General features: G+C 49.8%; 1 protein-coding gene across 1 annotated transcript in view; it reads left to right on the top strand.

Annotated features, from left to right (window-relative positions):
* ARHGAP22 (Rho GTPase activating protein 22) overlaps nucleotides 1-13,594 on the top strand; it is a 231,944-nt gene that overhangs the window by 158,185 nt on the left and 60,165 nt on the right. Inside the window, exon 3 of the mRNA XM_065407857.1 lies at nucleotides 3,379-3,555. Within this exon, the coding sequence (XP_065263929.1) occupies nucleotides 3,379-3,555 (177 nt within the window). The remainder of the gene's footprint in view (nucleotides 1-3,378; nucleotides 3,556-13,594) is intronic.

The following is a 13,594-nucleotide window of genomic DNA, read 5'->3' on the forward strand; positions in this document are numbered from 1 at the left end:
CCTATCTGACCCCTGACTGCCCCCCTCAGAACCCTCGACCCATACAACTCCCCCTGCTCCTTGTCCCCTAACCGCCCCGTCTCGGGACCCCCCGCCCTAACCACCCCCCGGGACCTCACCCTCCATCCAACCCCTTGCTCCCAGTCCCCTGACTGCCTCGACCCCTATCCACACCCCCGCCCCTGAGACTCCCACGCTTATCCAACCCCCCCCACATTCCCTGTCCCCTGACCGTCCCCCAGAACCTCTGCCCCATCCAACAGCCCTCTGCTCCCTGTCCCTTGACTGCCCCCTGTGACCGCCCGCCCCTTATCTAACCCCCCAGCCCCCTTACCATGCCGCTCAGAGCAGCATGTCTGGCAGCCGCGCCACCCAGCCAGAGCCAGACACGCTGCCGCGCTGCTCAGCAGGAGCGTGCAACCCCGCCGCCCAGAGCGCTGCCCGCGCGGTGGCATGGCTGCGGGAGAGAAGGGACAGCAGGGGAGGGGCCGGGAGCTCAAGGGCCGGGCAGGACGGTCCCGCAGGCCGGATGTGGCCTGCGGGCCGTAGTTTGCCCATCTCTGCGCTAATGCCTATCTCCTGCTCTCTAGCCCAACCGCCAAAGCTGCAGGCAGCAGCAGCTTTGGCTTCTGTTCCTGAACTCTTGTCTCCCTTTGTAACCTGCGAGACTCCCAGTTACCATGGTGATGGGTACGAGGTCAGTGCTTCGAGTAACAGTCAGGCATGAACACTAAGGTAGGGACGTGGGCTCCCCGAAGGTCAGCAGGAAAAGGGCAGGTAGGTTGTCTAGCCCAGGGGTCGGCAAGCTTTCAGAAGTGGTGTGCCGAGTCTTCATTTATTCACTCTAATTTAAGGTTTCGCGTGCCAGTAATACATTTTAATGTTTTTAGAAGATCTCTTTCTATAAGTCTATGATATATAACTAACCTATTGTTGTATGTAAAGTAAATAAGGTTACTAAAAAGTTTAAGAAGCTTCATTTAAAATTAAATTTAAAATGCAGAGCCCCCCCAGACCAGTGGCCAGGACCCGGGCAGTGTGAGTGCCACTGAAAATCAGCTCGCGTGCTGCCTTTGGCACGCATGCCATAGGTTGCCTACCCCTGGTCTAGCCTGTCGTCCGTGGTGGGAGCGGGCAGGACGGGTTACTCAGAAAGCAAGCGACTGAAGGGAAATAAGAAGTGGCTTGTCGCAGGGCGAGCTGGCCTTTTACGAGGGTCGGGGCTCAGCTGCACCTTTGCCATGGTTAACTTGTCTCCTCAGGTGGAGGGGGTGAGTGTTGAGGTCATCTGACTATACCAGGCCGGGCGGGGGGTTGGGATTGAGAGGAGAACAGAGTGGGAATCCCTGACCTGACCTTTATAAAGAGTGGGAGGACAGGTGTGGGGCTGGGAAGAAGCAAAGCAGGTGGCATCAGATAGATCAGTTCTGACCGTCAGAAGTCAACAAGCAGGGGGCATAAAAACCAGAGCTGTATCTGGGCTTGGTGCCTGATTCTCCTCTCTAATAGGAATCCTAGTTCATAGACTGCACAGGACATAAATAATCTGAAAATCCACACTGTGAAGCTGGCTAAGAGGCTGGTGTGAGAAGAGTCAGAACTAGGCTGCATGTGGGGAGGGGAACCCACACTTTAATTTCGCCTGCAGTATCTACACTTCCATGCTGCCTTATTCTATGCGCTAAGATTCCATTGGCTTCTTGGTTCAAGTTAATTCCGTTTTAGAAAACAACAAAACCCTAGGAGTTTGGATTCATGCGGCCCCTTTCGTTTTGCAAATCAGTGCCCAGCCTGTGAGTTTGTTTAAGCTAAGCAACAATTAATAGCAAGAACAAGCATTTCCTTGGCTTACAGGCAGCTTGTAGCCCTTCCAACACACTCCCTTCCCCAGATTAACTAGGATTTAGTAGGTGTAAATTCTGTTTATATTAAGGTAGTTCCATAGAAACCAGCGCATACCATCGTCCCTTCTCTTATCTCTGAATTCCATGAACAAGCAATCTCGGCAGCTCAGCTCAGGGCGACAGTTCCTGCTTTTCCAGTAGACCTAATATTCCAGAGACAAGTGAGTACGGAGGTGGCAGTGACGGAACAATAAAGACACTGTCCACAGAACAAAGTCAAAGGCAGTCTCTTTGGAAGGGGGAAACTCCAAGCCATTAGTGACAGCTGATGGGTTGGCCAGTCTCTTCAGCCTCTAGGTAGAAGTTGCTCCAGTACACCTATTGTGTGTCCTCATGTGGGCCCTCACTGGAGTGTATCCAAGTCTGGGGCACAAGGTGGGGGGGAGGGGAAGATTCCCACTGACTACAGTGGGCATTGCGTTGGGCCATGTGTACTGCAGCGGAGAGGAAAATTGGAATAGGAGAATGGGCATGGATGGTGGTAGTCTGAGCATCCCTGGGTGAACGGCATACAGGGTAGGCTGTGTGTATTTGATGTCCTGGCCAATAGCTTTTCTTGTGTGTCACCCGTCAATCATGTATGAAGTAGAGGTAGGCCTGGATCTGAATTTCAAATTGGACCCCATCCTCTGAATTTCAGACAGGAGAGTCAGGTTCAAATCTTAAGCTCCCTAAAATGCTGGTTCTGGGGTGGATCCAAAATCAAAAGGGGTGGGAATGTGGGGGCGCAGTCTTCCAGCTCCAGATTCAGAAGTGGCTCCAGATGTTGGAAATCTCATGAGAACAGCTGGTCTTGTGAGATTTCTGCTGCTCAAATTGCTAAAATCTCATAATCTCTCAGTCTCCAGGCTCCTTGATGACAGCTCCAGAGGTTCCAATGGCCATCCAGCCTAAGCCTGAGCTGTAGATCTGGTTCAGCTCAAAGCTGGAGTCTAGATTTGATCTGGATCCTCCTGGACATGGCAGGTTTCGAATTCTGCCAGTACTCTCATCATGCAGCATGTCTAGCTTTCTGATTTGCTCCGGTGATGATCTTGATTGTTAAATCTATCACTGGGGTAATCATAGCCAGATGCCCACACCTTGATTCCTCTCTCTTGCAGCATGTGAAGCCTACAACTAGATTGTCCAGCACCTTCTTCCCTCTGGCCCCCACTCTCCATATCTCAGCACAGACATGCATAGCTGACCTCTGGCAGGAGGGCTGGGCTGCACTGTCCTTAGGATAATGCAGCTTACACCCATCCCTTGCATGTTGGTGAGCCTAGCGGAACGTTCTGCCAGCAGCACCCACTGGGACACTGGCATCACACCAGGCCACGGACCTGCGCCCTACATGATCCTGTACATCAGTGCAAAGTGGGCACCAAGCGAACCCAGCGAGGCTGGATTGGGTGAGGCCAGTCGTGGTCTTAGAGACAAAGGTTCACTTCTGGGCTAGATGCTAACCAAGGTGTGTGTTTTGTTTTTTCAGGTGGTGCGGGAGACCGAGAAAAGATGCCTGTCAATCACGAAGCCTTCCTGCTCATGGCTAATTCCCAGAATGAGATGGAAGATTGGGTGAAAGCCATCCGGCGGGTCATATGGGCTCCCTTTGGTGGAGGTATTGCACATAGCTCACATGCACATAAATTAAAACTGTTGCCTCAAGGTAAAACATATTCTTGTGATACTAGGATACATGGAAAGCACAATTTGGGGGCGGGGGTGAACCCACATTTCTCCTCCTCTGCAGTATGTAAAACTGCCCCCACCAAAGAAGCTGATTGGTGAAAGAAATAACATTGTATTATTATTATTATTATTATTTTAACTCTCATTGTTTACAGCTATTTTATTCCCTTGTCCCTGACTCCGCCTCCTCTTTCCTTTTTTTGCTGAGAAGGAGGGTGTCCAGTCACCTCCTTTCTCCACCACTGGGCCAGATGCCCATTTCCATACTCTCAGGATATCTGAAAGGCAGCGTCACCTTCCACTTGACAAAGATAGGGCCCGATCCTGCAGCCTGTTTGCAAGTGAAGCTCCCATTGACTTTAGTGGGTGTCTTTGTCTCTGTAAGGATGGCAGTGTCAGACCCAGGACACCCCTTGAGAGGGTAATCAGTGTTGCCAACTTGTGTGATTTTTTTTATCTCCAGTCTCATGATTTTGATGTTTTACCTAAATCCCCTGCTCCTGGAGCCCTGTGATTACACAAGACTTTTTAATGCTGAGATTAAGTTTCTGTCCCTCCTGGCTGTGGGGAAAAGCTTGAGAATGTGACCCCTGTCTATCCGGAAGGCTCAGCCATCACAAGGCCAATAAAAAACCCAACTTTTTTTTAATCTCATGATTTTATGCCAATCTGCTGATTTTGGCGGGGACTGACTCATGTTTTGGAATGCCCAGGTTCGGCTGTATTGAGGAATGTCGGGAGCCAGTGGTTGTCTCACTGGTAATGTCTCCCTTCCTCTGAGGCCCTGCCTACCCTAGGCAGAAGCATCCAGATCCTTAAGGGTATTTAGGTGCCTAACTTACATCAACATCAATGGGACTTAGGCACCTAAATACCTCTGACAAGCTAGGCCAAAGGCCTTGCTGCCTATCTGACTGTGTGTCTATGCTTGCTGTATCTGTACAGTGCCCTGGAACAGTTGTTGTACCATGGGCACAAGTGTCCATTGCAACATCTAAGACAAGGCCTCTGCCCCAGTTCGGCTGGATGTAATCTAATGTGCTGCGGGGTCCCCACAAGCAGCAGGATGCACTGATTCAGCTGCTCCTCCTAAGCCCAGCCCGCAGTGCCATGCTCACATTTTCAGTTTACCCCAAAGACACCTCCTCCAAGGGTGTCAGGAATCCCAGAATGCACCGGTGCAACCACAGCTAGAGATTGTGCTTTTAGTGGAGCCTGCGTAGGTCTGTTAGAGACTACTTTAGCTGGGCCACACAGCAAACACTGCAAGGAAAACTGAGACAAGCAGCAATTCAATGCAGGAGATGTCTCTGTGACAGTGTCCTCCTCCAGTGCAGATGGCATCAGTGCTCCTGCTGTCGTGTGTTTGGGTATTTTTATTGTCAAAGTGACCAAGGACTTACCAGTCTCATGAAATAATGCTAGGCTGACATCTACAGTTAGGGGTAAATCCACAGGCTCTGGACTCAGCATTACCAACCCTAAGGAATCCAAAGATCTGCATTTAGGCCCAAAAAGCTCAAGATTGATTTCAAAATCAAGAGTTTTTTTTAATACATTTTGGGGTTTTTTTTGCTTGGCCTTCTGGTTTCTGAGCCTCTGAGGTGCACACAAGCTTCCAAGCTATACTCTGCAACTATGAGGGCTAGAAACTTGTGGGGGGTTTTAAAGAATGAAATCTGATGTTCTCCCATAATCCCATGACTCCAGGAACTGGAGCTTTAAGAAAAAACACCAACTATCATCAGACTGAGAATAAATCATGAGAGGTGGCAACACTGTAGACTAGGAGCTGGATAATAAAGAAGGAAAGGCAGCTACTAGGGATGTCAATGAGAGCTGGATCAGGCCCTGTAATAATATTAATATCTAGCTCTCATCATCAGTAGATCTCAAAGCACTTTACAAAGGAGGTCAGTATCACTATCTCCATTGTATAGATGAGGAAACTGAGGCACAGAGCAGGGCAGTGACTTGCCCAAGGTTACCCAATAGGCCAATTGGGTAACGAGCCAAGACTAGAACTCAGGACTCTTGAGCCCAATTGCACTGTCCTATTCGCCAGGTCAGAGAGCCATTACAATTTAATTGCCAAGCAGTTGAAATTTTTTTTGAAATTCTGGTAATTTCACTTCAGCTCATTGACCAGTATTAATTTTAAATAATGCCTAACCCCATTCTGGCTATCATGCCTGCCTGTTTTATCTATGTCTCTCTTCCTTTCCCTAGTACACCTCTACCTCGATATAACGCTATCCTCAGGAGCCAAAAAATCTTACCGCGTTATAGGTGAAACCGCGTTATATTGAACTTGCTTTGATCCACCGGAGTGCGCAGCCCTGCCCCCCCGGAGCACTGCTTTACCGCATTGTATCAGAATTCGTGTTATATCGGGTCACTTTATATCGAGGTAGCGGTGTATTTATAGCTCGCCAATCACCAGGAGATCTAGTCGCTACATTCATTTCTGAAGTATTTCATCAGGCTTTGAGGAAATGACCAAATTCTCCCACACCCCTTCCCTGGAATCAGAGCAGGGCTCTTTGCATGTGGTATTTCAGCCTAGCTCACTATATGGGAAGGCTGTAAACAAAGCTGTCTCTTTGTGTTTTAACCGAATAATTTTAACTCTGCTTCACTGCCACCGCTCCTAATTTGAGAGCCAAGTCTTATCAGTCGACACGTTTTAATATTTGAAACTGGGGAGGAAAAAAATCAGGCTTTATTATTAATATGTAAATATCCAGCCCTGGAGAAGGTTGATAGGATGTGAAAATGAATTATGCCAAGATAAAAGGGGCGGCTTAGCCACACGCTTTCATCTTTGCTGATGTATTGAAGAAAGTCCTAAATCAAAGAGGATGGGGGACATGTTGGTGCGGGCACACGAACCGGCACAGCCTTTCAAAAAAGAATCTGAAAACTTCCCAAAGCTGCTGAGGATCCCAAGTCATTAATTGGAGACAGGTGCAGACTTAAAAGCCACACAGAGTTTATGCTTTGAAACAACTTTTAAATTTGGCCTTAAAATAAAATCCGTGGGCTCGTGAGCCTGTTGGAGAAGGCTGGCTTGCTTAGGGCCCATGTGGTTTCTAACAGGTTCCCCTGGCTTTCAGGGCCTGGGATCCGTGCGTCTAGTCAGTTGCAGTCAGAACAGAGGTTTTTGGGAGCTCAGCTTTGGAAAGGAGTTGTGTGCATTGGGTTTGTTTGTGGCTGGTTTTTATTTTAAAGAGCAGACATTTAAAATGAATGGATACAGCTGGGCTGTGAAGTGTTCGCCAGGCTTGATTAAAACTCCAGCTGACCCTGCCTCACTCTCTCAGGAACAAATCTCTTGTTTGCACCACTGCCGTTCACGGAGTTACTCTGCATTTACACCCCGTAGCCAAGAGCAGAATCTGCCCACTGTGGGGCACCTGTGTGTGGCTCCATGACAGACATGCAAGTCAGACCCACAAATGCTGCTTCATGCCTCCCCTCCTTGCCACTAGGGGCGCCCTTCTCTTTAGATGGAGAGTTGCCTCCAGTCCCCAAAGTCCTGCTGTTTTCTCCCTACTGTCCCTTACAGCGTGTTTGCTGCAGCACTGCAGAATGGTGCAGTGTGGGCTAGTGGTTACAGCACAGGCCTGGGATGCAGGGTACCACGGACTTGCTGTGCAATGCTGGGTTTAGCTGCACCTCCCAGCATCCACCAAAGCCAGCTGCGTGATGCTGCTTTGGCAGAGGGGAAGGGTGAGGTTATCACTTCAGTGGGCATGGTAATACTTGCTCATTCCAGCAAAAGCCAGTGAGTATTGGCTGCTTTAAGCAGGGCCTGGCTGGTTGTTCACTTCCCCCGGGGTTCTTGTTCCTTCATTGTCTCACCTAACGAAGTCCCGCTCAGGTTGGCTGAGGGATTGAAGCTAGGGCCTGTGCTTCTGAAAGCATGAGCCTCTATTGCCTGAGCTGAAAACCCAGGCATGGGAGCTGTGAGGCTGCAGCTAATGCGTAGACCTCTCTGCTGGATCAGTGCTAGCTTGGCAGAGAGCCAGATTGCTAGGCTGGGCTACACGGTTATTTATTTCCTTTCCTTTCTCTTCCTCCTGATCTCTCTGGACATGGGTGGGTCCCTGCTCCCCTTGCACTCTCCCCCCTCATACTCCCTGTTCAGTCTGCTACACCTGCCCTTCTCTTCCCCCAGCAGCCCAGCTCACCCCCCACCCCTGAGCCTGGCAAAGTCTGGCTAGCTCAGATAGCATCTCATCTCCACACTAGGCCTTTCTGCTGCTGCTTCTGCCTCCTGGTCTCCTCCCGCACCCCTCAACTACACAGATCTCCCTGCTATGGAGCTGTTGCCATGGCCAGGAGCGTGCTTGCCTCAAGCAGAATGAGCCAGCCCTGCTTTAAGAACTTGCCTACACCAGGAAACTGACAGGAGTAGCTCCAGGTTTGGCCTCTCTGTTCTGCAATACAGCACTTTATTCCAGGGTAATTAGCGTGCTCATTCTGAAAAAGAGCATCCACCCAGGGAGCTCTTTCAGTCAGTTGCCCCATGTAGACAAACCCTAATTCGCTGAGACCCTCAGCTCAGCCGACAGGGGAACCTTGGCTCCAGATCCTCTAATCTGGGATCTGTCCAGGGAAATGCAGGAATTCCCAGAAACGGTGGGGCAGCTGAGTGACCTGCCTGGAGCAGCTGGGTCCCTGTGTCTGTGTCCTCACTGCTGACATGGGGATCGCCCCACCCAGGCTGAATTAATGACTCTGCCTTGCATGGAAGTTGCTGTATGAAGGCAAAACACGGTTATTCTGGAGTGCCAAATATTCCCATCAGACTCACATGCCCACTGGGAAGCTGGGCAGTTTAGTGGCTAGGACACTGTGCTGGGATTTGTCGGGGGGTTCAGCTCCTGGACTAGCCCTAGACTCAGTGTGATGTGGGGTAAATCATTTAAACTGTCTTGTGCCTCTGTTTTCCTTGTGTACAATGGGGATTTCCCGGTGCGACTGTTGTGAGCACAGAGTCCATTCATGATTGTGGGTGCACACGGTACTGCAGCGATACAGGCCAGGTAGATGGCTCCTCTTATCTTCACAATGCCAAGTGTCATTACACAGCTGAGATGCTGCCCCGGAAGTGGAGGCCAGCCTCCTCTAGCGTTGTTCCGTCCATGTCTCTGTCGTGCAGGCACTGCATGTGCCAGGTTTTCCTTCCTTCACATGGGGCAGGGAAGGGCACGCTGGGAGGCGGGCTAAAACCCGGTTTGCTCCCTGAGCAGCTGCTGGGTGTTTGCCTTGCCTTCCCTGTGTGGTGTTATCTCTGCACAGAGATACAACTGGCGCCCGGCTAGTTTTATCAGTGTTTGTTCTTCCAACCCAGAGTCAGTGTTGTCTGATGGTGGGAGACAGACTCAGGCAATGGAAGAGGAACAGAGGAGGGGTCTGTCTTAAGGGAATGGATGAATTCAGAAAGATCCACCTGGGACAAGAAGAAGGACAAAATATCTATGAGGAGGTTATGATCAGCTTAACCCCAGTCAGTATTTGTAGCAGCAGAAGTCAGGATCTCCTCTTTCAGATAGGGAAACTGAGGCACGGGACTGGGAGAAGACTGAGTCAGGTATGGGGCCTAGCTATCTGCACCTCCCCCCCCCCCAAACACAGCAGTCTGCTCAGCATCTTCTTTGTCTCTCATGTCTGCCCCTGGGATATGACAAGACCTGACTTACCTAATATCTAAGGTACCCCTATGGGCTCATTGTCATAGTGTCTGGGCACTTCACCATGTATTTATCCTCACAACACTCCTGTGAGGCAGGGCAGGGCTGTTATCCCCATTGTACAGATGGGGAAACTGAGGCACAGAGAGGCCAAGTGACTTGCCCAACATCACACAGGCTGTCTGTGATGGAGCAGGCCTAGATCTCTGGCTAGTACCCTCACCATGGGGCTGTTCTTCCCTTTGGCTACTCTCTCTGATCTGTACTAGAGAAGAGACAAAGATGGACCCAGTAATCAGACCCTGCATAGACTTCAAATGTGCAGAAAGCATGAGTCCTGGATCTGACCCTGCTCTGGTACACTGCAGAGGTGGTTACGGCTACTGGAACAGGGCATATAGACTCTTACAAGGCTAAGACCATGCTTGGGGTGAACATCAATGGGACGTGTGTTCCTAAGTGACCTAGGGGGCTTTGACAGCCCTGAGCCCTAGAGCAGGGGTTCTCAAACTGGGGGTCGTGACCCCTCAGGGGGTCGCAAGGTGGTTACATGGGGGTCGTGGGCTTTCAGCTCTGTGGAGCTGACAACCCTGAGCCCCCATTAAATTAAATTACCCCCAGTTTTAATTTATATGGGGAGGGAGGTGTCACACTCAGAGGCTTGCTGTGTGAAGAGGGTCACCAATACAAAAAGTTTGAAAACCACTGCCCTAGAGCTTACTGTCTAGAGATGAACCAGAGCCGTTCCATTTCTCAGGGCTTCATGTGACACTCCTAGGTTTCTGCCCTGTGAGGTTCACTCCCTCCACACGTATGACTTGTAAGCTTCCAGAAAACAATTGACCAAGGGTCACGGTGGATTCTCCATCACTGGCCATTTTTAAATCAAGATGGGATGTTTTTCTAAAACATCTGCTCTAGGAATTAATTCAGGGAAGTTCTCTGGCCTGTGCTACACAGGAGCTCAGACTTGGTGGTCACAGTGGACCCTTCTGGCTTTATAGTCTATGAAGCTATGACTTTGCAACTCAGCTCAAACACCCAAGCTTTGCCTGGCTTCAGATTGAGATGTGTGACAGCTCAGGAATATGGAAGGTCCAGAGTAGTGCTCAGTAGTGTGGGGCACCGTGTGAAGTGTGTTAGCACCACTCCAAGCAGGGAAGGACACGCGCCCCCAGAACTTTGGAGCTAAAGGCTGCTGGTGAGGCTAGTGTTAGTGCTGCTGCAGAGAGGGGAGACAATGAACGAAATCCCTCAGGTGCTGTAAATTGGACTAGCTCTATGGCTTCCACCAGCTGGGGGCCTGGCTCATTGGCTCTTAGCTCGTGAGGTCATGGGCACCAGGGGCCAAGAATGGTGTCTGCTGGGCAATATAGTAGCTTCCTTATATATAGTGGCAAGTATCGCCACAGTGCTGCACGTAAGTCCTTAGGGCCCATGAAAGGACAAGGGCTTGTACTGTGTTAGAGGGCATGCTGGACTCGCCCACAAACCAGAAGCTCCCTCTATTGGCTAGAAGTAGTAGTACCTTGCTTCTGTGCCACGTGGCCTCTTCTGCACTACTGCAGTGCTAGTAAATTATTAATATGACAGTAGCTCCTGATATAGGAGTGTTCTAACAAAACGTCTGAATGCATATATGTAAATAAGGTACCAATAGATGGCACTCAAGAATGTGTAGCATAGTGCCTGGATTTTGTGGGACCAATAACATTTCTTGTGCCCTACAAAGAGGTTCCTCTTTACATGGAGCTCTTAGCAGCAGCCAAAGGCCTCAGGCCCTATTGTGCTGGGTGAACACAGAAATGACAATCGCTTCCATGAAGATAGTCTGACTGTAAGCACAGTTTTTCCCAAAAGAGCCCCTATTGCGTTACAAACTCTCATCAACAGGCTCATATGTATATTTGAACCTCAGCCCTCTACTGGAGACAATCAGAACTGCTCATCTCTGTTTCATATGCCCTTTACTGCTGATGGTGATTCTCCTCTAGATCAAGTATGAGGGAGCCTGTGTTCATCAGCAGACTGATCTGAATTCCATTCCTGTTGGCCGTAGTGTGCCACCACCAAGTGATAACGGTGAAATCTTAGATGGCCACAAATTTGTTACATTAGACTGTGTAATGTCTGCTTCCAGCCCTGGTGGGGGCAGTGCCTGGGGGGCTGACTCAGAAGGGGAAGTGCCCCCCGACTGAGTCACCCACATCACTTCCTGCCACACTCTTGGTTTCCCGCACAGGCCTCCTCTGCGAGCACTGGCCATGTTTGTGCTAGGTTTATGAAAGCTGACAGACTCAAAGCCCCCCTGGCTCTCAGAGCAGGCCATGGCAGTGGGTGATTAATAGGCCAAATATGTACCTGTGGTGTTTCTCAGCTTGCAGGCAAGTTTTTTAATATCTCTGTGTTGTTTCTTTGATGAATATTGTGAGAATCTGTGTTAAAGGAGAAAGTTAGCTAGCTGCCTGCAGGCGGCAGATTTAACCCTTTGAGAGACCCTCCAACCTTGTCAGCTCCTCTAGGACCCTCATAAGTGCTGGAAGCTTCCCTCCTTCCCCCCCCCCCCAAAGTAGTAGACCTTCAGCTTTACAGTCCCCATCCACCTGCTATTTTTGGGGCTGCAGGTTTGGCTGCCGTGGCCCACTCCGTCCTGGGCCGCTGCTGAGACGGCTCAGAAAAGTTTTGTTAACTTATTTAAACAGAAGTCCTTATGTCCTGGTTCAGGAATGCCTGAATGCCACAAGAAAGGGCAGCTTCCCTGCTCTTTCCATCCCCATGATGTTTGAATAAACCTCTGAACCTTCCAGTGCTTTTCAAGCTCCTCTGAGGTTCTTTCTTGCTTGCTGCTAAGGGCTCTGGCTGGAATCCAGCTGTTGCCCTAGGGGTGAAAGCCACTCTGTATCTCTGTGCTGTAACATTCCTGACCCATCCAGGCTCAGTGTCCACTTGGGTTTAAGCTCCAGGAAGTTGTCCTCCTTTTTCCTGATTCCCAGGTTAATGCTGGATCACCTGGCCTGGTGGAGGAGGTACAGGAACTGCAGCAGGCAGCTCACCTGTGTACAGGAGTTTCAGGGGGAGCAGCAATGGGCCTGTTACTGATCTGATTCTGATCTAACTTTACAAATTCTAGGAGAATTGAGCATGTCAGTCCTGAGACACGTTTGTTCCTGCCTCAGCAGTAAATGCCACCTAAATAAGAACCTGTGCCGCTTTGTGTTGTTATTAAAATAGCAAGCAGAGGCCCCACTTGGCTGTGTATACCCCTAGTGAGAGCTCGCACTCAAAACAGACCAGACAGATAAAGGGTAGGAAGAAGACCTAAGGCACAGAGAGTGACTTCCCTAAAGTCATACAGCAGGTCTGTGATTAGAACCCAGGTCTGACTCCCAGGCCAGTACTTTAGCCAGTAGACCAGCCTTCCTCCTGATTCCCAGACTCCTCCGCTGGCCCTGTTATGCCCCAGACTGCAGCACGGGGCACAGTGCTAACTGTGTGTGTTCTCTTCCCCACTACCACATCCACCTTGTGGGGGAATTGACAAGGACACTGACTGAGCCAAGGGTCAGTCCTCATTTTCAGCATCAAGCTGGACATTGCTGCTCAGTCAGGACACGTGGTTTCTCAGTGCAGGTCGGTAGCTTCCCCATGAGCAGTGAGTGACTCGACTTCGCTTGTCCCAGTCTCAGAGAATAGGATTTTTCCTAGCTGGACAGACAGGGATGCAGTGGAGTTAGTTGCCCACAAATGTATTTCGCAGAAGGCAAGCTATGAACATCTTCCATCAGTCTGGATGGAGAGCATCACTGGTAAATCAGCTTCCCTACCCTCCGGTGAGCTAGAGAACTATTAGTAGGCACAGAGCAGTCACACAGGGGAAGTCTCTGGCAGAATTGGAAATGAGTCTCCACTGATACCCAGTTCTGTGCTTCCTTCTAAAGGGAAGGGAAGGCAGGCAGTTCAGAATCAGTTCACACATGGGAGGAGTTCGGGGCTCCCTTGTAAATGCAGATCTCAGAGGAATCATCAATATCTATTGCAATCTTTTTGCAATTCAGAGTGCCAAATGGCAGCCGTTCCAGGCTCCCAAGCACAAACAGCTCCATAGCTGGGAAGAGTAGGTTACTGCATTGCATGTCATGGTTACGCTAGATTTTTTTTTTTTTTTACCCTAAACTCACCCTTCATATATAAGGACGGAGGTTTTGGTTGTGCAGTTATGCTTTGTGTTCGTTGCAACTTAAATATAGATGTAAAAGATAAAAGACCATGCATGAAAATTAGCAAATGGATCGGATTCTCTTGCTGAGCCTGAAGGAT

This window comes from Emys orbicularis, chromosome 7, assembly GCF_028017835.1.
Source record: "Emys orbicularis isolate rEmyOrb1 chromosome 7, rEmyOrb1.hap1, whole genome shotgun sequence".
NCBI lineage: Eukaryota > Metazoa > Chordata > Testudines > Emydidae > Emys > Emys orbicularis.